The sequence below is a fragment of the Channa argus genome, chromosome 9 (genome assembly GCF_033026475.1).
Source record: "Channa argus isolate prfri chromosome 9, Channa argus male v1.0, whole genome shotgun sequence".
NCBI classification, from domain to species: domain Eukaryota; kingdom Metazoa; phylum Chordata; class Actinopteri; order Anabantiformes; family Channidae; genus Channa; species Channa argus.
In genome coordinates, this window is record NC_090205.1 from 14,413,321 (window position 1) to 14,438,938 (window position 25,618).

Genomic DNA, 25,618 nt, shown 5'->3' on the forward strand with positions numbered 1-25,618 from the left:
TATCCTGCCTTCCTGTCTGTGTCTCTTCCTACCATTACATTTAGTTTTTCCATATGAAAATGGTATTTTTTAAAAAAGTCATAATTTAGGCCTTGCATTGGAAATTGCCGTAAAGTCTGCTTCTCTTCATCACCGGAAGAATGAATAAGTAAGTAAGAAACCCTCCCATTACATTTAGTTTTGGCCTTTCACTGCGAAAGTAATTACATTTGAGTTCAGGTATGCATGTGACATTTCAGTAAAAGCATAGAAATGTAACTTGTGCATCACTCTCTAGCACACTATTCGTCACTGAGCTTGTTTTGACAGGAAGGAGAACCACCCATGTTCTGAGGTGAGATTGCATATGTTTTGCTGGCTTTTTATCCTGAGCTGAAATCTTTTGTCCTACATGCATTAAAGCACAATGTCCCATGTTGCATTACATAGATAAAGATTCTACATTGCTTAAAAAAAACATAAAATATGGTGATAAAATACTTTTTTTCTCTAGTGGAGACCTATAGAATTTGTTATTCTTAAGGCTAATGACTCAAAAGTTACTTTTGTATATCAACTTCAGAGGAGCTTTGAATTTTGTCCTATATCTCAGTGGAGTTGCACTCTTGTGAAGATCTGTACGGCAAAGACGGGAAGAATGATTAGAGCAGCCTGGACACTAGCATTTAAAAGAGTGTTTTTATCAATCAATTTAATGAAAAGTATCAGATAAAGGAATAATTCAGAAGTTTTTCTCCAGCAAATTGCGCTTTTTGCTGAATGTAGAAGAATATATGAATGATGCATGATGACAAGATTAAGAAACAAGGGATTCATATATTGAGAGGATAGATCTCACTTATATGAATTCCTAATAACAAGAACATACTACTTAGTATATTTTGCCTAAAAAATTATGACAGTAGCCTCATGGAGAGTCTCGAACAATACTGATACATTTCTTTATGTTAAAGATGAAGTTATCAACAAGGCTGTATTTCTCAGGACCACTCCCATTATTAATAAACGTGAAAAGCTGCTGAGTAACTCTGCTTGCAAAGGAGGGGGGTGGGGGGTGGGGGGCAGTGACTGACGTCAACTAACAGATATTTACCAAACTCCAATCAACACAATAGTCTTGGTATTCGGCCCAGCTTTAGTGGTAAGTACATTACTTTATTGTAAAGTCTAAATGATCTCTGTTTATGTTCAGTGTACATTTTTTAAATTTAAGCCTATGTCGTGTTTTGTAGTTATTTGCATATGTTTATGTACACAACAGGTGAATATTGTTGACATGTTTTAATGTATTAGAAAGTGATTTCTGTTTTCACACTTGAACAATTCACAAAGAAAGAGATGTGGTTTTTCTCAGCACATGAACCTTAAAAGTATTTGAACCACTGTGCAGCCGTTTCTGTGATTTGTCATGTTTTCTGAGCTGTTAAACTCCTGTTCACCGACGACTCGATGGAAACCTCTGACCTGTGTTGGGTCCTCTCAGATGCTCCCGGTGCCGCTGAACGTACCTTTGGCCACAGTGTTTGTGCTGAGCAGCATGTTTGCCGTGCCTCTGCGGGGTCAGAAGCCGGGTCAGGTGGATCCGCTGTCGGCCCACGGGGCCAACCAGCAGTGCTGGGACTCCTCCTCGGAGCTGCTGCTGGAGATGCGCTCCCCGAGGATCGCAGACACGGTGCCCGCCTTCTGGGACCTGATGGTTTTCCTCAGGTCATCGGAGAACAGCAAACATACGGCGCTGTACTGGGACCTGGCCCGGGTCTTTTGGGACATCTACGTAGACTGCGTGCTGTCAAAAAGTCACGGCCTGGGACGGAGACAAATCACCGCTGTACACTCCCTCGTTACTGACAGTGAGTTATCAAATTATCTCAAACACACAAACACATACACACACACAAAACCTGTCAGAAAGGAGACGGTCGGCCATGACAACTCACTTAATAGCTGATTAATACTGCTGCTACTGACTATTGACTTACTAATCTAAATTGAGGGCGGGAACAATCTGGGATGCCTCATCACGCTGATGAACCTTGCACTGATGGTGCACTCACATCAGTAAAGTACCACTGCACTCACTAAGTAAACTGCATAACTCACTGAACTCACAGCCGAATGGGTTAATTGCTGCTTTATTTTTTAATATTGTATTGTGCTCTGCTTTTTTTGTTCTTTTTTGTCCTCAGAGTCTTTTAGGTTCAACAGTTCAGGTGCGAACTCCCAGGCATGGCTCAGTGTCAGAGTGAGACGCAGAGGACAAATCAAGACTCTGAATACAAAGCCCAAATTAAACAGATACTACTACAAATAGTAACAAAAATTGTAAACTATTTTATTATTTTATGACTGCTAGGAGGAGTAGATCTGTGCTGCCACATACATCTGAACTGCAGTAACTACATGTATGTAAACTTTTATTTAGAACAGAATCTGACCTGAAATGTATTTTGTCATAGAAATGTATAAATCCAAAGAATGAGTGTGGTTTTCAATGGTGACTTTACTTGACCTTAGTAAAAAATAAACTGTATAATAAAATGTTTTGATACGTGTACTATCTACTGTAATTTGTACAACAGCTTTCCAAAGCCTGTAGTTTGAGTCCTTATTTTCACATCTGTGTTAAATAACACTTTATGATAAACATTATTTTACAGATGGTTTTCCTGATTAAAAATGGAGGTAACTTTATTTAATTTTTTTGATGTGCCCTATAATTGATTATCTATCATGTCTTCTGTAATATGTCCTACTTAAAAGTCAGTTTTACTGTAAGATAGACAAATGGATAAGTTAAAAATAATTTAGCTGTTTATTTGTATGTTCATTTTAGGTACACTAAATTCATATATCCCAGCTGTGAGTTGTTAATCTGTGCAATTTCACAAAAAAAGCGTTTTGCTTTTTGTTATACAAAATGTTTGTATACATAGACAGCAAAGGCTGTCATTTTTCAGGAAAATCATAAAAAGTGTAGCTCTCACTGTGTTTTTTTCTCCATTTCCTCCAATATTTGCTCCAAATGCCATTTTTCTCTTCAGTAACACTGTAGGAAAATATTAGAAAGAAGCGTTTGCCTATTTTGCAGTAGTAGGAGGTCAAAAAATGAGAAATACAAACACCACAATGAATTACATTGTATGTATACATCAGAGGCTGTGATGGAGTGGTTAGCTCTGCCCTATCACAGTGAGAAGGTCCCGGGTTCAAATCCACCTGCCAGCTGTGGCTTTTCTGTGTGTGGAGTTTGCATGTTGCATGTGAGACTTGTGTGTCTCAGTCTGTGTGTATGTACAGGGATTTGTGTGTGCGTATTCAGATTTGTGTGTCTGTACTTGAATTTGTACTTCAGTGTGTTTGTGTGTCTGTACTCGGATTTGTGTGTCTGTACAAAATCTGTAACTGTAAATAATATTTGTGTGTATTTAAATTAATGTGCAAATGTATTTACTCAAAAAACGAAGTGAAACTGTCTAATAATCTATGAAAACACTTTTAAGTAAAGTTTTAAGTAAAAGTGCTGGAAAGCCTCACAATTTTCTGTCTTTTTACAGGTGGAACTTTGCTTCTTTTCTGCCATCTGCAAGATTTGTCTGTGTTGGAAGGTTTACTTGTCCTCAGCTCGGGCTCCCAGGCTCGGCCTTACGGGCCGAGTACGGTTCATTTCACATTGTGGCTTACAGTCTGCGCTCAGGCTAGTGAAGATCACTGAAGCTCCGTCAGTAAAGCCAGTGGCCAAAGTCCCACAGGTGAGTCTCACCTTTACCTGTCTTTGAGTTGTTCGTGGTGTTTTGCTCTTGACTTTCTCCTGCTCAGCCAAAAAGTGTTTCTAGTGTTTCTGTACTGTAAGCTCCAGCAGATAACGTTAGCCGATGCAGGCAGGTAAAAAGCTACAGCTAGTGCAGCTAACAGCGAACAAACAGCATGAGCTAACTTTACTCCTAAAAGTGCTGTTCAGTGTCAACAGTATTTGTGTTTGAACAAACCTTCAGAGGACAGGAAACATTTTGGAAACTACAAGCAGAAGTCAAGTCAGCACTTTGGGATAACCATGACGTGGAGATTAAGACTCAGTGATGAGTCAAAGGCCATAAAAGCTGCAATAAGCATGTTGAGTAGACACAGATCTAGTCACTGGACGTGACACTGTAGGAGTTAAAACCCACACAATAGCTGACAATCATGTTCTAAAAAGTTCTAAAAAGCTGTGGGGATTCTCCATCATCCAGGTCATGTTTATCCCAAAGTGCTGTTCAGTGCTGTTGAGCCTGGGAGCCCGAGCTGAAAGGTTTGTTCAAGCACAAGTGCAGTTGCCACTGAACAGAAATTTAAAGAGTAAAGTTAGCTCCCACTGTTTGTTCGCTGTTTACCTGCCTGCATCCGCTAACGTTATCTGCTGTAGTTAACAGTACAGAAACACTGTTTGGCTGAGCAGGAGAAAGTCAAGAGCAAAACACCACGGCCAACTCAAAGACAGGTAAAGGTGAGACTCACCTGAGGGACTTTTGGTGGTGGCTCTGCTCCTCCGTTCAGCACTGGCTTTACTGACCGGCCTGCAGCTTCAGTGATGTTCACTAGCCTGAGCGCGGACTGTGAGGCACACAGTGGAAGAAAATGTACTCGGCCTGTAAGGCTGAGCCTGTGAGCCCGAGCTGAGGGTAAGGAAAACCTATCAATATAGACAAATCGCTTTACGCATACACAAAATCTTGCAGACGGCAGAATTAGACAGTTACACTTAGTTTTTTGGAGTGAATACATTTGCACATTATTTTACATACACACATATTATTTACAGTTACAGAATTGTGTACAGACACACAAACATACTGAAATACAAATCCGAGTACAGACACACACATCTGAGCACGCGCACAAAAATCTTTGTACATAGACACAGGTTGAGACACACAAGTCACAAGTACGGACACACAAATCCCTGTACACATACAAAAAGTTTTGCTACTATTCTGCTCCCATAGACAGGATCCTCCCTCTCTTTCTGCAGAGATATCGAAAAAAAGGACATGTATGTCACGCAGGCGAGCCAATCACAATGTTCCGCTCCCTCTCTCTTTTACTTTCGATATCCACTTCCTGCTTTGCGAACTTGTTATGACTTGTGCTCCTTCTGAACAGAGAGCTCAGCTTCAGTCTCGTCGTGAAGTTCGCGTTTGACACCTAAAACCCAAGGTTTCAGCATGTACAGTACTTGGAGTATGTAGGAGTGGACCATCTGTGCCCTCTCCAGTCCGACCTGCTTGAAAACTCGCCCACACAAAACAGGTAACGTGTGTGAAAATGAGCTTTGGTTAATGAGCAGAAATCTGATCTATGCAAACATTCTGAACACAGAAAAAGTGGCAGCGAGGCAGATGTTGGTGTGTGACGTCATCATTTGATTTCAGATAGTCAGAGAAAGTTGAGCTAGCTCTTGTTGCTGTCATTGTACTTCATGTAGATGGACTTTTATTTGAGATTTATTTTTTCCTATAGGCTTTAAAAATTATTTTCATACGCTCTCTGTAACTTCTAAAAGTGCTTTCTGTCTCTCACATACAGATGGACTTAGAGATATATTAGAAATGAGATTAGGCAACGTGCAGATAAAGCGGCTAAAGCTAAAATTCACAGATGCTCCTCATCAAATGTTACTATCATAGCTTGTGGATTTAAAGTAAATAAATGCTGGTGTGATGTAGCCTATCAGCAACTATTATTCGTCAAATTATTAACAGACACATTAGGCATCCGAATGAGTCTATATTGTATCTGATTTTAATACAGGAAATGGATTTCCAGAGGCTGCTGTTAGAAGTAGGGAAGGCGCTGAGTAAAGATGAGGTGAGAGCTTTAGCATTTCTTTGCACTGACCTCCTGGGCCTAAGTCCGACCTCAGTGGAATTAGCAAGTGACCTCTTTTCACGTCTGATGGATCAAGACTACCTCTCACCTGAGAGACCACATCTGCTGAACGAGCTTCTCGTCACCATAGGACGCACTCGTTTGGTTCGTGAACTTAACCTCACCGACCAAGAATCTACAACCGATGGCCTCGTTTCACCGTACAGGTACACTGTCCTCATCTTATTGTCTTATGAGTATCATAAGACATGATTTCGATCACAGAAAAAAAATCTGTGAAAAGCTAAATGGGAGAGCACCAATCTACATATACTCCAGGATCAGTATCAGAACCATTTAAATGGGTACAACATGAATGGAGTCAGTATAAATTATGTTTAGAAATTATGTCCAGAAATAATTTCTGTCTGTGGTTGCAAAGTACATAAACCTTTGAAAAAAACAACTGGAACCATAAATTTAAGACTTGCAATATATAAAAAAAACGTTTAAGACTGTTTATATAAAACATATCAGTATATATCTTACACACAGATTCTTTTAAAATAACTCCTTCTGTGACCAATTAAAGAATAAGTTGGTCATTTTCTAAATTAATCATACCGAAGCAATAATTTCTGTTCAGATTGTGAAATTATTGTTGCACATATTTTTTAATTTTGTATACTTTAAATCTCACTTACCCTCATTTCATCCTATAGGTATTAGCCATAATGTGACTCACTTACAGTATATTTAGACCTGTATTTATTTTGTAATTCATTATGCATAAATGCAAGCCTCCTTGGTAAATGCAATAAAAAATGACCTCAGATCTTTGCCCACTGTCAAGCATCAGGTCTAGTTTACTTTATTTAATATGTATTTCATTTATTATAAATGATCTAATTCCAGAAAGCTGCTTTACACTGTGTCAGAGGAGATCACTGATGATGACTTGAAGCATATGAAGTTCTTATTAAACAAAACACTGCCACGTAGAAAACTGGAGGAAAATGTTGTAAGTGACTCTTTGGTATTAGTATTTAAAAGGCATTGTTAAATAGCAGAGACGTGAAGTGTTAAATGCGTTTAGGCAGATATACATTCATTATGTGATTTAAACCTTTTGTGTTACTGATCTTTTCAGACCACCCTGGAAGTCTTGCTGGAGATGGAGCACATGGACCTTCTCAGTGACACTAACCTAAACGAACTAGAGAAAATAATCGAATCAATCTGTCCTATGCTAAAAGAAAAAATCAACGAGTTCAAAGCAAAGCAGTGTAAGCTACAGGACATTTACTCAGATTCAAAAGTACAGCAGGCAGGGTGAAGGAGGAACAGAATAAAAAATGTTCAGGTGGCAAGAAGAAGACAGCAGCACAGGAAATGGCAGGTCACCTAAAAAAATGTCATATTGAAAGGAATTCCCAAGTGACACTAATCTTAGAGAACAGGATCATGATTTTTCAAGACAAAATCAGTTGTTAGGAGTTAAAGTGACACTGACATGTTTTGCTTGTTGTAATCCCCACTCTTAATAAAGCAGGCTCTAACATAAAGCAATCCCTCCAAGACATGCTTCTAGTGTAAGTGATGAGGCAAAAAGTCCACAGTCGTCCGTTACACACTCATCTAGTGCTAAAGTGTCGTCATCAATTTTTCTGTAAATCACATTACTATTGGTTTACTTGTCCCATTTTTATAACAGCACATCAAACCAGCCTTATAGCTCAGGAGACGCGTCGACCAAGGTCTATATCTTATCCTTCTCAACCAATCCAGGTAAAGTTTTTAATCATTCTGATGCACTGAAACCATAAAATGAATATTCACATCTCTGCAGGGTTACATCACTCTTCCCTTAATAACCCTTTGCAGTAATGTTTGTGTTCTCTGTGGTTATCAGGTCCCTCCGTCTTTAGATCAAGAGATGGCTGCCTCCAGTGAAACCCTAGGTAAACTCAGAACACTACTGTGTATGTGTTTGAAATGTTAAATTAGATAAGCATTACATAGTTATGTGGTGCTACGTTATAAAATTACTAATTTGAAAAACAAAACTTGGGTGTTAACATTTTACTAAGAGTTATAGTTCTAACATGTTTCTTTTCCCTTTTTTCATTTGAAGCATCACCACCATTGGCCGAGGTGAGAAATTTAGAGAGATCAGTTAGTAAGATACACTTCTCGTCAAATTTAAACCAACTGTGATGTTTCTTTGTGTTTAATGGTCATTTTTGTCGTCACTCAGATTTTTAGGAATTCTTCCTCTCTGGGTAAGTTCTGAGTTGGATTTGTTGTTTCACAATTGCAGCCTTTTTTGCCTTAGTGATTTGTTCTGAACCCACTTCAATGACTTTCCTAGATTTTTCAGATGTGTTAGAAGGTGGAGGTGAATGTGGGGACCTGCCACATCCTCCAAGGGATTTAAGCACTCAAACAATTGGATGTCCCCCCATGAAAGGTAATTTTACGTGTCTCATAAGTGTCTCTTGTAGCATGACACATGCCTCAACATGATAGACTTTTTAATTGCTCACATATGTTTCATGTCTCTTAATTTGTGCCCTACATTATTTACCTTCCATTTAGTGAGAAGTGAACTTTCAGAAATATTGTATCAAGAAGACAAGCCCCTGTCTGGAGAGGAGAAGTTTCGGACTACGAACACAAGCAGTGAGGTTTGTGTGTTTTATTATTGTCCACATACGTGTGCCTGTTCAGTGTAATATGTTGGAAAGAATTATGATTGTACAAGTATTAATCGGGTTTTGCCTAAACGATTTAACTTGGGTTGTTTATTTATCTCTGTAGATTTTAGGATCATATCCCATGACTGCAGCAAACAGAGGTGTCTGCTTAATAATTAACAACAATGACTTTACAAATTCCACACCAAAACTTACCAACCGGGAGGGGACCAGGACTGATGAAGGTGATGTTTTATACATTTTAGACTGATTGCTACTGTACTGTATGTATTTGCAATTATTTACATTTGTTTGTTTTCCTTCCAGATTGTCTTCGTGTTGTATTTAAGTGGCTGGGCTTTCAAACAGAGGTACACCAGGACTGTTCGAGTCAGCAAATCCGGTCTCTGTTACAAAGGCTTGGCAGCAGAGATCACAGTCTGATGGACTGCGTTGTGTGCTGCATTCTCAGCCACGGCCAGGAGGGAAGTGTGTACGGTGTAGATGGCCAAACGGTTGAACTCGCACAGCTCAAGCAACCTTTAAATGGATTGAAATGCCCCTCTTTGGCAGACAAACCCAAGCTGTTTTTCATCCAAGCCTGCCAGGGCACCAGTGAGCAGAAGGCCATCTACATTGAGTCGGATGGAATTGTTTACAGTGACGCTGTTGCAATGAAAGGCTCCATCCCATCTGAGGCAGATTACCTGATGGCAATGTCCACTGTCCCATCTTTCGTGTCTTACAGAGAGAGGAAAAATGGCAGCTGGTTCATTCAGTCATTGTGCCAAAACCTTGTCCAGATGGTGCCCAGGTTGGTGAAACTATGTATTGAATGACGTTTATCATGCAGCACAGTTTAGTGCTACTTAATTTTTCCGTTTTGATTTTTTAATTTTATATTACCTAACATTCTACAACATTTATTCAGCAGTTACGTTTCAGATTATAATTTACTACAACAAACATTTGATCAGTTTGTGATGTTTATGTGATTGTTGCATTGCAGCTTAACACTATATAAAATAGTTTAATTTGCTCCACTATGACCAGCTACAACACTAATTCACATATTTTTCCTTAATAATCAACTTTGCATATTATAATAATACAGCACTAACAGATGCAGTTTTTCTTAATTTAAATAACTCATTCAAATTCAAATAACTTTTGGGTGGTGTTGTTTCTTCTACATAATTACATTATTTTAATTTTTCCTCCAGCTTTGACATAGTTCCGGATTAGATATGGCAATAAATTTCAGAATAACTAATTCTCAGTTGGTAGATTTTTATCTCACCATAGCTTTTGTTTTTCCCAGCGGGTGTGACCTTGTGTCCATCCTGACCAAAGTGAATGCAGATGTCAGCCAGAAGACTGATTTCTTACGTATAAGAAAGCAGATGCCTCAGCCAGCCTTCACGCTCAGGAAGAAAGTGGTCTTTCCCATCCCCACAGGCCCTGCTCCAAGCCTGCCCTTCATTTGATCAGCTCACCCCTGAAAAAAAAAATGGTTACGTGGACTTATAAATTCTATTTTTAAATTTGCTGGATAAACAAAATGTAATGCAAATGTGCACATTTTATAATGAAATAAAAGCCAGGTTCTATGAGATGGAGAAAAAGCCTGGGAAAAAAGTGGATCTACAGTTGATTTTGTTGCACAGTATTTTTAGGGTTTATTTGAGGCATTTGTGATTAAGTTCCACTCTTTCACTGCATTTACAGTATTCTCCAAATGAATCTTTTTACATGATTTTTAACACACCAAAGTGTATGATCTAATCATAGACTGAATAGAGAGGATATTCTGAAATAATACTGTTACCAGATTGTTTACAAACAGTTAACCCACAACAGGTTTATATGAAATCTTTCAAGAAAGGACCAACAATAAAGCTGTTTTTTCCATGCACTGCTGTTCTGTAAAATATTTTGATATATTATAAAAATATACTGTTTAGAGTCTATTCACAACTCCATTCACAATGTTTTAAGTCATTTTTAAGTGATTACTGTGAAATGATTGATGCGACAAACTATTGAAAACATTATCCACTTAATAGTCTTGAAACAGTTATTTCATTAACCTTTGTCAGCTTCTCAAATATGAGCAGATGCTAATTTCTTTTGTTTGTCGTGTCATTTTTATAGCAGTGGTAATCAGGTGCCATTGATGTTTAGATTAAAAAAAACAACAGAGCCTGATTTTACAGTCTGTACAACTCTGTCCTTAGACCCTTGAAAATGTCTTTATACTTGTCTACCCCTGCTTTTTCTGTATTGTACTTCTGGGGTGTGCTGTATTGCGAGAAGTATCTTTTACTAAACTACAAATATGTTTCACACCTTTCTGCAATCTTTAACTTTTTATGACACATTGGACAATTTGATCCCTTTGGCGTTCAAGCAATTATTTAAATTAAACAATTTAAGAAGTCTAAGGAGACATATTAGCCAAAATAGAGACTATTTTTTTTAAAGGGAGCAACCACCCAAAATGTTCATCGTGGATATGTGTTAGGATTCTAAGGAGATCATCAGGCAGTGGTGACGTAATGGTTAGAAAAGTGAACTTGTGACTGGATGGTCAGCAGTATTACTTCTAATTGGAGTAAGTGAGAAAACTACTCTTAGTGGTGCCCTGTGGTGCCCTTGGGTAAGGCCCTAATCCCAAATACTTAGTGTGTGTGTAACTGTGTGAGTGTGAAACTACCCTGATTAAATAAAAGATAAAATTCCACTACTACTACTAATAATAATAATAATTAGGTATAAACTAATTGTAATGTTTTTTAATCTAAAAACATTTTTTTATAAAGGAACCAGCTGTCAAATAAATGTAGTGGAGTCACAAATATGGTCTCTTGTCTACCTTTGAATGTAGTGTAGATAAGAATTTATCAAGCAAGTTAAATAAAGATACTTGATCTACATGCAAGTAGGTAAAGAACCTTAAAATTGTACTTTAATAGGCTTAAGTAGATGAGTAGCCACTTAGCTTTTTTTTCAAGCATTAGTTCTGGCAGTAAGACTTGTTTTCAATGTAATTTTTAAGATGTGTTCAGTTTGAGATGGCCTAACTAATGTTAAATTTTAAGTAAGCGCTGGAAATCTGTCTTTTCTTGTTTGGTGTCCTACACTAACGGTCCTCCTCGGTAACCTGTCCCCAACAGCAGGTGGCGCTAACGCTTTCCTCCTTGCACTGGTTTCGGTTGACCCGTCGGTGACCTGGATGTTGATATGAGGTTATGTTCACGAATTCCCCCGGTTAAGAGCTGACAGATCCATAAGATAGGGGGGGGAAGTTGTTATAAGTAGTCATATACATATATAATTATATAAGAGTCGTTAGGACCCCCAACTCTGTAAAAGCACGACTAGATGTCCATATATGTCCCACTGGGCTCTGACATCTGTCATCTACCAGCAATAGGGTCTTTAAACAGCTAACGATGGAAAACATGTCTCAGGAGGGATGTCAGTCACCAGCCGACACGAGGTAAGCTAGTATCTTTATTACGAGTTTAACTGTAACAGTTTCTGTTAAGTGTTAAAATGTTGGTTAATTAAATGCTACAAAATTGCTTAAATGACGTTACAGTTAAATATAAACAATGACGGCCGACGTGAATTAGAGACAACGGCAACAGTAAAAATAAACACTTCGCTTGCTCTTGAGTTAGTAGGAAGCTACATTCTGACAGGCGCTGTCATTCTCATTAGAGTGTCACTAAATAATAGTCTAAACAAAAGTTTTTTTAACCCCATTCTGTTTATCCACAAAAGGAAGGAGCTGTGTCGATAACATTCGGCTAACCTGTGTTATCATCACTGATATTTGAATGAGCTAATAACGAGGTGACCTGGTTAACGGTTTTTGAAATGTAATTTTCAATTACCTTTTAAAGAGCAAGGCTAAAAGACATTATTCTAATAACCTAAAAGGGCTTCAATAAAAAGAGGAAAGACTTTGGTGCTTGGTCTGCTTAGTTTTAAATATCTGTTAAAATAGTATTATTTGGAGTTTATTTGGTAGTTTTTCTCATACAGTGATCGGTCCCTTCATTTGGATTCATTACATCTGGTCAGTTAAGTGCCCAGATAACAACAGTGTAGCACCGATATTAGGCCCCTGGTTAACTGTTTGTTTGTGCTTCTTTACAACACACAGCCTGAACACACATAAGACACAAAGGAGCAATTCTAGTAAAACACCTATACAAATCCTGCACGAATATGGCACCAAATCTGGCAACCTCCCGGTTTATGTGATGGAGAAGGCTGAAGGAGAGGCTCACCAGCCCAGCTTTGTCTTTAGTGTGACAATTGAAGATGTGAGCTGTACAGGTAAATCCACAATCCCACGCCTATTGTGTTGATGACTAAAGAAATCCTTTTTTCTTTACCCTGATGATTAGAACACACTTCAGCCTGCACCATATTATTTGTTATTCCTGCTTTGTTTCCAGTTGTATCTGTTGTTCCAGTATACAATTGTATCGCTCCAAGTGCCTTGTGTTTTTGCCCAAGGTATTTCACTTCATGCATTGAACAGTGCATGCCTAGAGAAGAGGATGAGAAGCATTTGCAAAGCTTTTATTGTCAAGGTGATAGTCCAGTCTCCCTATTTTACATGCTCAAACAACAACTACAGAGAACAATTTCTTAAACCCCAAATCTACTTTTTTATTTTTTCAATTTTCTTTCCAGTATCCTTTAGAGTTATTGTCTAGATAGATTTTTGGGATGGTACATCCATTTATCCATCCATTATCTGTCGACGGGGGGCTGGAGCCTATCCTAGCTGTCATCAAGAGGTGGGGTACACTCTGGACAGTTTGCCAGTCTATCTCAGGGCCACAGAGAGACAACCTTTTGCACTCAGATTCACACTTAATTTTAATATTCACCAATAAACCTAACATGCATGTTTTTGGACTGTGGGAGGAAACTGGAGTACCTGGAGGAAACCCACGCATGAACATGCAAACTCCACAGAGAAAGGCCAAGGCTGGAATGAACCCACAACGTTCTGGGATGGAACATTAAAACAAAATCGATTTAAGAAAACTTGTTGGCTTCCAGGGTTTAATCAGAATCAGACATACTTTATTAATCCTTGAGGGGAAATGGCTTTTATCAGATAAAATTTTTTGGTGCAGAGGATGGGAGACATTCTCCATTATTCCTCAAATCTTAAACAGCATCTTTCTGATTGACACTGCTGTTTAAGTTTCCAGCTCCATCCCCACAATGTCACTGGCTATTCTGATCAGTCTATTGAGTCTGTTGGGGTCTGCAGCTCTCAGTCCTCTGCCCCAGCACACAACAGCAGTGCTACTCATAAAACATTCTCAGCATGGTTCGACACATGGTAAGGGATCTGAGCCTCCTCGGAAAATAGAGGTGGCTCTGTAAAATATTTGTAAATGTTGGTGTCGTCAATTGCTTGGCTATAATTTTTAATCCTATATTCAGATACATGTTAAGTCTGTGAATAGTGTTAATTTGATTGATTCTGAGCTCTAGCAGGTTCTCGTCACATGGAACCATTGTCATTGTAGCTTGTATGCAAATTTTTAATTTTTGTGAAAGTTTTTTTTATTTTATGTGTATTCTTAAAGACTTCGCTTAGAGTTGTGTTTTTGTATTGCATTGTATTACATAATGTAGTTGACCTGATTGCATTTTGTTTCAGGTCAAGGTTCCAGTAAAAAGGCTGCTAAGCACCAAGCTGCAGAGGCTGCAATAAGACTTCTGCAGTTAGATCCTGGAATAGTGTGAGTAGAACGCAAATAATTCATTCATGACATAAAATCATATGGTAACACAGCCAAGAAAGCACTTCCTTTTTCTTTGCCTTTTTTAATTAAATGCTCATTGTATTTCACATCTAGTTCTGTGTATCATAAAAAGAAAATAGAAAATATATAAAAAATCAACACTTAATGTCAGTATATTATAGCTTCTCAAATGTGAAATTGAATGCTTTCCTTCAAAATGATTTGTGTATTTAACAATAAATAATTTAGGGGGCCTGGTTGCTCAGTGGTAGAGCATTGGGCTGGGATGCAGGAGGCTGCGCTTTCGAATTCTACCCCACCATCCCAAGCCCGGATAAAAAATGGGAGGGTCATCTGGTGTAAAAACTCAAGCCGTAACAAGCCGAAAGCCGTTGACAATAATTTGGTGGCACATTAACAAAATAAATGTTATTTGCAGCTTGATATTATTGCAATATAGGAATCAAACTTACAGCCTGTAGTCAGTGTAGATCTGTTGCAGCTGTTGTAGCATATTTGATTTAATTCCCAACAGGAATTCTCCTGTGATGTCGGAGAGTAATGGTGTTGCAGCAGAAACCAACAACCTTTCTAACTCAGTGGGGTTACTGCAGGTGTGTAAATTATGACTGTGCCGTTTTTGTACTTGTGTGTGTGTTTGATTACTTTTGAATGCCACTATTTCAAAGTAAGGGGATACAATAGTATCCCCTTACTTTGAAATAGGAATAGTAAAGTGAAGAATTAAAATTCAGCTAGTACACTGAAATTTCCATGTAGGGAGATGCAAACCTAACCCTGAACCTAACATAATAATAATAATTGCATATTCAACTACAGTAGTGCAAATGTGTTTTTATCATCAGAATTAAAAAAAATGGTCAAGAGTGTATAAAAGAAGTTTAAAGTAAAATTATGGGAAAAAAAACGGTACAAAAGTTTGCATCCCCTTAATAAATTAATTAAATGTATTTTTAAAGAAGACATGTACTAGCTGAATGTGCATTTACAGTGCCTATAAAAAGTATTCACTCCTTTGTATGTCCCACCCTTTTATTGACATAAATCAGTAATGGTCAATATAAGTTTGCGTCTTTGACAAAAAAATTTAAATAAACACCTCATTAATGTCAACATGAAAACGGGTTTTCACAAAGTAATCTCCATAAAAATAAGTAAGTCCAGCCATTTGGGGCTAGAAGGAGGAGACTAGCGAGAGGCCATTAAAATGGTAAATGGTCTGCACTTTTCCGCCTATTGGTACTCAAAGCACTTTATACTGCTTCTCGTTCACCCATTTCCACTCAGTATCACATACGCACTCAACGCTTACCAGGAGCTACTAAGTTTGGGTTCCATGTCATACTCTAGGACACTTCGTCATGTCACCGGAAGAGCAAGAGATGGAACCAGCAACTGGGGTATTGGTGGACGACCGCCACAGTCAATCCAGTAGAGAATTTGTGGCTGGACTTGAATTTGCTGTTCACACCTCATCCCTGTGCAACCTGACAAGAGCTTGAGCAGTTTTGCAAAGAACAATGGCATAAACTTGTAGTGTGTAGATATGCAAGCCTGATAAAGAGCGATGTACACAGACTCTGCGTTGTGAATGCAGTCAAAGCTGCATCTACTGAATACTGACCTGAAGGGGGTGAATATTTATGCAAACACTTGATTCAGCTTAAATATTTTTATTAAATTGACATTACTTTTTTTTTTGTCAGTAGCCAAATTATATTGACCATAATTGATTTAATGTCAATAAAAGGGCGAAACATTCAAGGGGGTGAATACTTTTTATATAGGCACTGTAATATTATATTGATCAAAAAAATATTTGCTTTAGTCTTTTTGACATTTAAAATAATAGGAAGAACACTTTTTCACACAACTGTATATGAGCAAGTTTTCCTGTGCTTAATTATATACAATTTTCTACTCAAAACCTCAGTAAAATGATAAACCAAATGTAATGAAGCTAGTTTAAAAACGACTGCTAACTAAGCTGTAATCATAAATGGTGTGCAGCATAGATTTGTCTAATTTTTTTCTTTCTATCTCATTTAGGAGCTAGCATTGCAGAGAGGGTGGCGTCGTCCTGAATACACAGTTTTAATAGAGGCTGGTCCAGTGCACCAAAGAGAATTTACTGTTACTTGTCAATTGGAGTCCCTGTCAGAGAAGGGTAGGACTATTTTTAAGACCTTGATATAAATTGTTATATTTGGTGGCACCACCAGGTGTGGCCCTGGTTTGCGTCAGGAAGGGCTGCATGCCAAATCAACGTGCCGAACACGTTCACCTGTGGTGACCCCTGAAGAGACGAGCCAAAAGCCACTGATCTTTTGGTGGCATTTTTGTTATTTATTCTATCTCTGTCTTACTGTATGTTTTGACAGCTTTAGGAAATTCAAAAAAAGGAGCAAAAAAGGCAGCTGCAGAGAAAATGCTCGCAAAGCTTCAGAATCTGTCAGGCTGTTCTGAAATCACATGGGTACGTCTAATATTTTCTGTGACCTCTGGTGTCAGCTGTAACATTTATGGATTAAAAGTCCTTGAAATACAATTTTCAAGGACTTTTTGTGTTACATTTAATTCTATATTTTCAGATGCCAAAACCAAGTGTTCGATTTGAGAACTTAAGGAACTCATCAGCGGAGAAGATAACGTTATTAAGAAGAAACCCGTTGAGCATTCCCAACACTGATTACATTCAGATGATCTTGGAACTTTCGAAGGAGCAAGGCTTTGAGGTCACATACTTTGACATTGGTAAGAAAACACGTCTTTCTCTTTCAGTAATACTTTTAGCTAACTTGGCTATTTAGTTTCTCACTTTTGGCATTTACCTATGCTTTTTCTTAGAACTTTTTAAAATAGTTTTGATTGCTAGTCTTGCTTGCTGCTGTACAACTCAGCAAATGGTGATTCCTGGCTTCTGCCAGAAAAGGTCGTTCATGAAGGACCCAGTACTTTTGAATGGCTTGTAGGTAGGAACGAAGGTATCGGAGTTCTGGTTGCGAGTGGACCTTTTTGATGCTGTGCACAAATTTCAGGGCATGTCCTACATCCTGTCCCCTTTACGTACAAATTGAAAACCTCTAGTATATGTCAACTTAGTTTCTTTAAAGACAGTGTGATTTCTCTGTTGCTGTTCCTAAATGCACCATTCAGTTTCTTCGTCCTTCCGGTCTCAGTGAGCGAGAGCAGCATTGGTCGAGTGACATAACGGGTGTATAAATAAAGCAACATTAGATCTGCAAAGCAGTAGATGAGAGGAATAAGAGCATTTTGTGTCAAAGCAACTAAAGTGCAGGTTTCTCTTGTCTGCTCGTCTGTAGCCTTTTGATATGCAGGTGTGTGTCTGTGTGTAATCTAGTAATGGACAAAAACGAAACCTTCGAAACATTTACTACACTTTTGTTTCGAAACGCTGCTTTGGAAACTGTGTCAACGTCACCGTGTCACGTGGTTGTGTCAAATTAGTTTCAGGAACCGTTTTACATTTGAGCGGCTCACCGCTAGGGGGCAACCTTCACGGAACATAAATAGCAACTGACGCTGAGTCAGTGGACAGTTGCATAACATGACTGTATAAAGAGTTCGGGCTGATCCCCAATCAGTGACAATGGTCTTTTACTGACGCTATAAAAATGCTTTAAAATGCATGGATTTTGGGGGTTGGTGAGAAGGAGCTATAGACAGAGAGAATATTTGAAGAGGAGCATAAAAGACAATGAGGTCACTTTTATGGGAGCACTTGGATTTGGTGAATCCCAATTTAGTAAAATGCATAATTTGCAATCAGCATCTGACTTACTTACATACATCTGACTCTAACAACGCACCATCAATGCTTGAGCAAAAGAAGAAACAGTTAAACAAATTGTTTTTCTAAATAAAACTCCTGAGAAACAATTTTTATCCCTCTATCTAAATATTCCGTCACACAACCACTCTCATTCCACATCATAAGGCTATACTTTATACATTTATTTTACTAAAATGTGTATTTCATTCCCAAATCAAAGTATAGCATTTGCATATAAATAGGAATGACATGTAATTAAATATAAATAATGTATACAGCATTTACAATTGTTACATTCAGTTAACTCACACACAATATTCTGGAAATGACTAAAATGACTTCCCACCCAAGTCACACGGGCACTTAGCCACACGTTTTTAATTTATTTATTTTTTTGTAGAGTCATAAAATGTAGCAGTTCTTCAAAGAATAGTAAGTTCTCCTAATCTTTGAATCACCATTTTCCCACAAGATCTACTCACATTTCTCCAGCAGATGTCGCCAAAGTGGTGATTCAGATGTTTGAAAACACTGAACCATTTTTTAATCAATTATTTCAACTGGTCCAAGCTTCAGAAAGCCTCGACTCTCCTATCACTAGTGTAGCCTGTAGAATACTGAAATTTCGTCTGACATTATGAATAATTTAGTGCTGGTAAACAAAGTCCACACATACGTATGCGAAAATAAGGATGTTAGGATGTTTAAATCTCTTAATATTATATAGATTGTACCCTAACATATCAATTGTCTTAGTAACCCCGGCCCCTTAATAAAAACTTGAAAAAAAAAGAAAAGGGGGAGCCTTTTGGCTTAGTGGTAGAGCATTCGATTGGGATGCAGAAGGCTGCAGAATTAAATCCCACCCCCACCAGGTGTGTCTCTGCCCAGGGCCAAGCCCGGACAAAATGGGAGGCTTGCGGGAGGAAGGGCCTCTGGTGTAAAAACTCATGCCAAACCAACACGTTCCACTGTGGCGACCTCTGAAGGGACAAGCCTAATTGATTTTTGATCTTTCTTTTTTTTTTGGGCTTTTAGAAAGGAATGTATCCCATAAGGGTCACAATTCCTCTCTGGTTTCCTCTGCAGTCAAAGGTTCCACTCTCAATGAACAGCACTTTCTAAAGATTTCTAAAGATGCACCGCACCCTTCTAACCAACCAGAGAAGGACTATTACATCTTTAATAGATTATCTAAATGACGATATCAATTTCTCAAAACATGTTGACTAGGAATATCAAAAACAGATATTTATTACAATAAAATGCCAGAGGGGTTTGGTCTGGAGGGCACATAGAAAGCATCACTAGAAAACATTACTTTATGCAATACATTTTTGCTTGGGTCATTTTGTGAAGTTTGTGTCTATACTTTGCAGATGAGTTGACGGTGAACGGTCAATACCAGTGCCTAGCAGAGCTTTCCACCTCCCCTGTCACCGTGTGCCATGGCACAGGCATTTCTTGTAGCAATGCTCACAACGATGCAGCACACAGCGCCCTGCAGTATATCAAGATCATGGCCGCCATCAAGTAAATACCAGCACAGATAACCACAGCTTTGCTCACATTGTCACATTTTTGCTGGTGTTTCGTTGCAGTGAGGTTGTCGGTTGTTCTTCCCATGTAGTCTTCCTGCCCATGGATGATATGTCTAGATATATCATGCTCCGCAGTAATTGAAGATACATTAACTTGAATCATGCAGCTTCATAAAAGGAAATGGTCACTACTAGGAATTAAATTTAAATGCAAACATCCAACTAAAGTAGGGAGTCCTCAGTGAGGATTATGAAGCCTTAACTTTTATACATTGAATTTATTTTGAAGTTTTATTTCCTTCCATTTTTGTCCTCTAGAGCTATCTACTAGTGACAGTAAGAAGAAGATTTTAAAGTTTTTATCTACTTCATTTTAAAAGAACTGAGGAGAAGATGAAAATGAACTGAAGAGATACTTTACTTTTAAAATTAAAGATAGCCTGCAGTTTGATCTGCAACAAACATTTTTTTCCCCTTTAACTCTCATATTTGCTTGTATTCAATCTACAATACATCCCTCAGTGTTACTGTATGGTTGACTCCCGATTTCCATTTAACTTGTTACTTTACATCAATCAGCCACAACATTAAATCTGGTGGTCTAATGTTATGACAAAGGTCAGCATGGCCACGGCTGCAATCTGCAGCTACAAAGCTCCACACACAGAAAAATGTGATCAATTGTCGTCAGAGGTGGTAGAAGTGCACAAACGTAATGCTCAAGTAAAATTGCAAATGTTGGCCTACTACAAGTACCACTTTAAATGTTTTACTTGAGTGGAAGAAAACTTTACTTTTGTACTTTAAGTAAAATGTGGATAACTAAGATCCACTAAGAAAACAATCTGTTTTAAACAATACTGTTTATGGTAATTGTGCTGAAATGTACAGTGAGGGTGAAAGATCACTGTTAGAACTGAAGGTGAAACTGATTTTAACCACGTAATATGGAAAGTGCAATTAAGAAGAAAAAGACTGGAGTAATTGGTAATCGAGGATAAAAAGACATCTTCGGAGTGAAAGAAGGTAAAATTAGCTAGACACCTGCAGGCCCCAGCAGAAGGCAATGACAGATTAGAACTGTGGAGTGAGCAAAGGACACTTAAGAAAAGGAGCTGGAAGGCAGATAAGGAGCTGAAAACAACTAAGGAGAAAAGTCCTGCAGGGGGATTCTGCCCAGGACAAGCTGACTTTCCCCCTGTGGGTGTGGCTGGTCTTCCACCAACTCTGAACAAGGTAAGGATTTGAGGCAAAGAGAAAGAACCTGATGGGTGTATGTGCAGAGGATCAAAGCCAACAAACAGGCATTAAAGCCTGAAAGTGTCAAGTTTCCAAAAAGAGGGAGATTATGTCTACTTGGTCAAGCAGCAGACTGGGAGATGCAAGTAGACCCGAAGAGAAGGTTTATCTTTCAAGCATTGATGGCAGTAACCTCAATATGTCCAGACGCCCTGCTATCCAGGAGCATGAAAACCATATTACTCATTGAACTTTCAGTCCCTGCTGCAGGTTAAGGCTTAGTCTTCACTGCCCCACTTAGGCAAGGTGTACAGGTTAAGGGTGTCTGTAGCTCAGTTTGTAAGGCACTCGTTCACGAACCACAGGGTCAGTGCTTCCTGGCTATATGTCAAGTGCCTCCCCAGCTGTGAAGTGCCAGGAATTGGGGAGGGTTGCATCAGGAAGGGTGGAAAAACTGTGCTAAATCAACATGCTGACAGTTATCCGCTGTGGCGACCCTGAACTCACGGGATAAGCCGCAAGTACAAAAGCACAGGTTAAGGGGGCGAAATGCCTATGACCCTGAGATGCAGAAGGGTTTGTAGCAACAAGAATGCTCGGATTAGTCCGATTGTCAAATGCATGAGCAAAAAGAGGCATTTGCAAAGCTGTATTTCACTTGTTGATGCTTGTAGCAAAGCATCTTGTTTATTAGATCAGTGTTTATTAGATCATTCTATTGTTATGAAAACATATCATCTTAGTAATATAACCACCAGGTGGTATTAATGTTGTGGCTTATTGGTGTATATACCCATTTTTCTGATGTGTTGTGTATTTTTTGCAGTTTGCCTCATTGTGTGTAGTTAGAAGTAAAAATGTGTGATGTATTTATTACAATTATCGACAGGCATCAGAACTCATTTCTTTTGCAAAATGATTGTGGCAAAAACACACGTATTAAAATAATGAACCTCAAACAATAAATATTAACTGCTGGTGTCTGTTAATGGTCACACAGCAGACTGCACTGAGAGAACAGATTACTGTGGTGCCTTTTGTAGCTAAGTGAAAGGTCTCGTGGGAGCTGACCACTTGATAGTCATCAGTTAATGAGGCAGCATGTGCTGCTGTATTAGAAAAAGGCAATTACATCAGGGTACATCCAGTTTTTATTGATATGGTCCAATACGTAATACAAGAAAATGTGTCAGTTAAACAAAAGGATGATATAAATGTCACTTTAAACTGATTTAGATTTTATTTGACAAATTGTATCGACAAAGTTTTCTTATTCACGTTTACTTTCTAGAAATGTTTGACCTCTATTTGTAATCTCATTTGTAGTCATTGTATCAGATATTGATTTCTAAGTAAACTATTTTGTATGGAAACGTCAACTAATTTAACCTGCATGTATCAGTATAGTCATTAGTAATGTCACTAAATCACTAATATGTGACATTTATATGTGGTGTTCTATTTATATATAAACAGGTTTAATTGGTCCTTTATGGTCATTTTATGAGTTTACTGATAAATGGGTTAATACATAAATGTTTTATATGTAACTGATGACACTTTGAGACTATTGAAAGCTCTTCATTGTAGATGCTTAAGCTAATGTTTGTTATTTTTGTAATTTTTTTTTTTTTTTGTATGTTTGGAGAAAGAGTTTAATCATTATCTGCAGGTTTTGGACTGTTGGACATTTTTCACTACTTTCTGACATTTTATGGGCTAAAAACATTAACTGGCACATCCATTGACAATGAAATCTCACTTGGGACAACGTCCATTAACTTTTATGGCTCCTGTATATAAACCACACACTCATTTTGTACAGTTTTATTAGAACAAGCACTATGTAGCAGCAGTGTACAGTGTTCATGGAAAGATATGTTCTTTGTTAAAATTGCACTTTAGAAGGTAGGTCTGAAGGAAAATGGAGCTGACAGTGTGATACATGGTCAGTCAAAACAATAAACAGTCTAATTGAGAAAACAAAAACCTTTTTTTGGTAAGGCATCTGCAACATTCATTGGCAGGCTAATTGTCTAGACATGCAAATGGAACATTGGATGATAAAAGCATGAACTGGATTTAAGATTTTGTTTTCCCCACTACAGTCTGAATGTGTGATACCAAAACACTACACAAAGCCCTGTCTCTGCCTCCGTACACAACTGCTGTCTTTTATTAGAAGAAATCTCTGATGTAGGAGGAAAAAGAAATATGCTGTTGCAGTAGTGAACCATCTTCCAAATGTGCTGTATTTACAGTGATAACCCAAAAGTGTATTGGTTACATGTTGGATTTGCAGAGCAGTGCAGGAAATTTTCCAGTCAGGTAAACTATTTCGGGGCTTACAATCATCAAGGACTTTTCCTTCGTCAGGTAATTACTCATTTAATTCATTTGTATAATTTTTCAACAGTAGGCAGGTGGAGTCTAGAAAATGTGTGGACTTTGACTTATTAATGACATACCTTCTTCTTGGCATGGGGATTCTCATCAGTAGTGTGTTTGTGAGGCATGAATAAATGCATTAAGGCACAGCAAGTGAAACTGACGCTGACGCGTTGTAGCATTGAGTGTATTAGGGATAAACTTAAAAACACATAAGTACATAAAAAAAGGTCTATTTATGCAAAGCTGTACTAGTACTAGCAGTACTAGTTTTTGGTTTGTAATCTACAGTACCATGTGAACAGTGCACACAGGATGGATTTGCTTCACATAGTTTTTATTCAACATATTTATATTCACTCTTTGTCTCCTTCAGTGTCCTCTGTCTGCAGTCCCAAACAAAATCAACTAAAATCATTTCTCTCACGTGTGGACAGTTTGACTACTAGCATGTGTTGGGAGTTAATTTCAATCCAAGGCCCTGCGTTATATTTTCTTACTCAGTAACACAAACATCACAAGTTAAAACATTAAAGCTAATCTGCTTTGCAATAAATATACTAATTTAAATAACTAACCTGCATCATAGCAGTTAAGTCTCTAGGGAATCAGACACATTTAATTTTAAGCTTAAATAGTTTTGTGTAATTGTTATCTAACTAGCCCACTGTGTCCCAAAGCTGCATTTTCATGGAACAGCCTTTAGGCGGCTCTAGTATTTCATGATGGACTGACTATATGCAGTTGGCTGCATGTACGCCATGTATTAGCTACAGTAGTGAATTCATTAATCACCAGAAAATATATTTATACTTTGATTCCTTATTTATATCGTTTGTAATTTATAAGGAGATGTGAAGAGCAAATACTCTGAATCCATAATAATGTGTGTTATTTGAACGAGAAATTGAGGAAGCCAATTCGTGGCAACTAGACTTACTTATTGTTTGTTTGAAACATTTAATTACTCATCCAAGTAGCTTCTTCATTCTGAGAAAGTTTTGTTAGGAAACATCAAATTTATCCCCCAGAGTAGTTGTGTTTCTCAGCTGACATGTAAAAATTGTTAATGTACAATAAAAAGAGTGTGAATAGGGGTCAGTTGTTAGAATCTGATGGTCATGACTCCTATAACCCCTCTATTCTCCAAAGTGTTTCATATAAATATGTCACTCTTCCTGGGGATAGATGAAAGGCAGCATGGAAAATATCTGAGATTTTCCACTTCTGTTTCCCATGGAGGGAGTTATGTGTGCAATTATGTAACAAGGAGATTCAGAGGAGTTGGTTTTGTGTAATGTTTAAAATTAGAGATTGTGACAGGGGAGGGCGATGTAGTGATGGGGTTGAGGTTGTCTATCTATTTACAGAAATCTGTGACTGAAACTGGACTCTCTGTGCTGTGGCGGTTGTGGGTGCTTTTCACATCAGGGCTCAAAATCATCACAGTACATTTTATTTCTCCTGCTTCCAGCACATAATTTAGTTTTTAAGGTTACTCTTTAAAAATGAATCATCAAAAATTCCATTTATGGATGCTATACTTCCTCTAACTGCAGTTAAGATGAATTTGTTTCCCGAGAGTGTGTGCTGCTATCACACAGCCTCAACAGTATTAAAAGGCAAAAATAAATAAAATCTGCCAATTCACATAGTACTCTTTTACTAGATTCTAAGTCCAAGATATTTTATAAAAATACCTAATTTTTTCCTACAATAATTAATGATGTAGTAAATAACGGCTTTATGCCAGTGAAACATGCATGGTATAGTAAGTAATCAAAATGTCAACTTCATAGACCAGTCTACCTCACACGGCTGTCGGAAATCAAATGGCTTCAACTAAAAACCGCTAAAACGTGCGACTTGTCTTTTTAAGGCAAGTACATACACAGAAGTTGAGGAGTTGAGGACAGATTTATATAGGACTGGTATGACTGTTGCCCCGACAACCCAACTTCTACAAGCACAATGAGGGTGATCCTACAGTATGTTTCCACTGGTTGATGACCTCCACAGCGTCGATGGACACCAGGCCATTCCTTGTATCTGCAGTCACTCATCAATTCAATGCACGTGGATGTTTTATCATGAACAGGATTCTGTTAAGACCTTATCGTGCATAGGTAACAGCCATTTTGTCTGTGATGACCATATATTGAACATTAAAATCCATGTGCTACCACAGGTTCACTGTAGACTCCATGTTGATGAAGCCTGGGTTCTTGCGGAGCTCCCAGTACGTGTTGTTAGAGACCCACCTCTCTCTGTGATTGGCATCAACTACTCTTCTGAAACAGGAGACAAAAG

At 38.1% G+C, this 25,618-nt stretch overlaps 3 protein-coding genes and 1 long non-coding RNA gene across 5 annotated transcripts in view; 2 read left to right on the forward strand and 2 right to left on the reverse strand.

Moving 5' to 3' along the window:
- Positions 1-1,686: 1,686 nt before the first annotated feature.
- LOC137132399 (uncharacterized) lies at positions 1,687-3,710 on the reverse strand. Its single transcript, XR_010915112.1, has 3 exons — positions 3,136-3,710; positions 2,985-3,046; positions 1,687-1,804 (listed from the first exon to the last, which is right to left on the reverse strand). It is a non-coding gene; the product is annotated as an uncharacterized lncRNA (long non-coding RNA).
- A 1,374-nt stretch (positions 3,711-5,084) lies between these two features.
- Positions 5,085-10,886, forward strand: casp10 (caspase 10, apoptosis-related cysteine peptidase). Its single transcript, XM_067514743.1, has 13 exons — positions 5,085-5,286; positions 5,788-6,071; positions 6,760-6,865; positions 6,995-7,130; positions 7,559-7,632; positions 7,757-7,805; positions 7,979-7,998; positions 8,102-8,126; positions 8,216-8,314; positions 8,443-8,531; positions 8,665-8,785; positions 8,868-9,354; positions 9,862-10,886. Exons 2-13 carry the CDS (start codon positions 5,791-5,793, stop codon positions 10,025-10,027), a joined length of 1,653 nt encoding a protein of 550 aa, XP_067370844.1. The 5' UTR covers positions 5,085-5,286; positions 5,788-5,790; the 3' UTR covers positions 10,028-10,886.
- An 896-nt stretch (positions 10,887-11,782) lies between these two features.
- prkra (protein kinase, interferon-inducible double stranded RNA dependent activator) lies at positions 11,783-23,291 on the forward strand. The gene is made up of 8 exons (XM_067517328.1): positions 11,783-12,042; positions 12,715-12,890; positions 14,242-14,323; positions 14,862-14,940; positions 16,397-16,514; positions 16,729-16,823; positions 16,939-17,101; positions 19,520-23,291. The coding sequence occupies exons 1-8, from the start codon at positions 11,996-11,998 to the stop codon at positions 19,675-19,677; spliced, it is 918 nt and encodes a 305-aa protein (XP_067373429.1). The 5' UTR covers positions 11,783-11,995; the 3' UTR covers positions 19,678-23,291.
- osbpl6 (oxysterol binding protein-like 6) overlaps positions 22,733-25,618 on the reverse strand; it is a 33,074-nt gene continuing 30,188 nt past the window's right edge. For both annotated transcript variants that reach the window (XM_067517322.1, XM_067517321.1), the window contains one exon: positions 22,733-25,599. In XM_067517322.1, the coding sequence (XP_067373423.1) occupies positions 25,488-25,599 (112 nt within the window). In that variant the 3' untranslated portion in view covers positions 22,733-25,487. The remainder of the gene's footprint in view (positions 25,600-25,618) is intronic.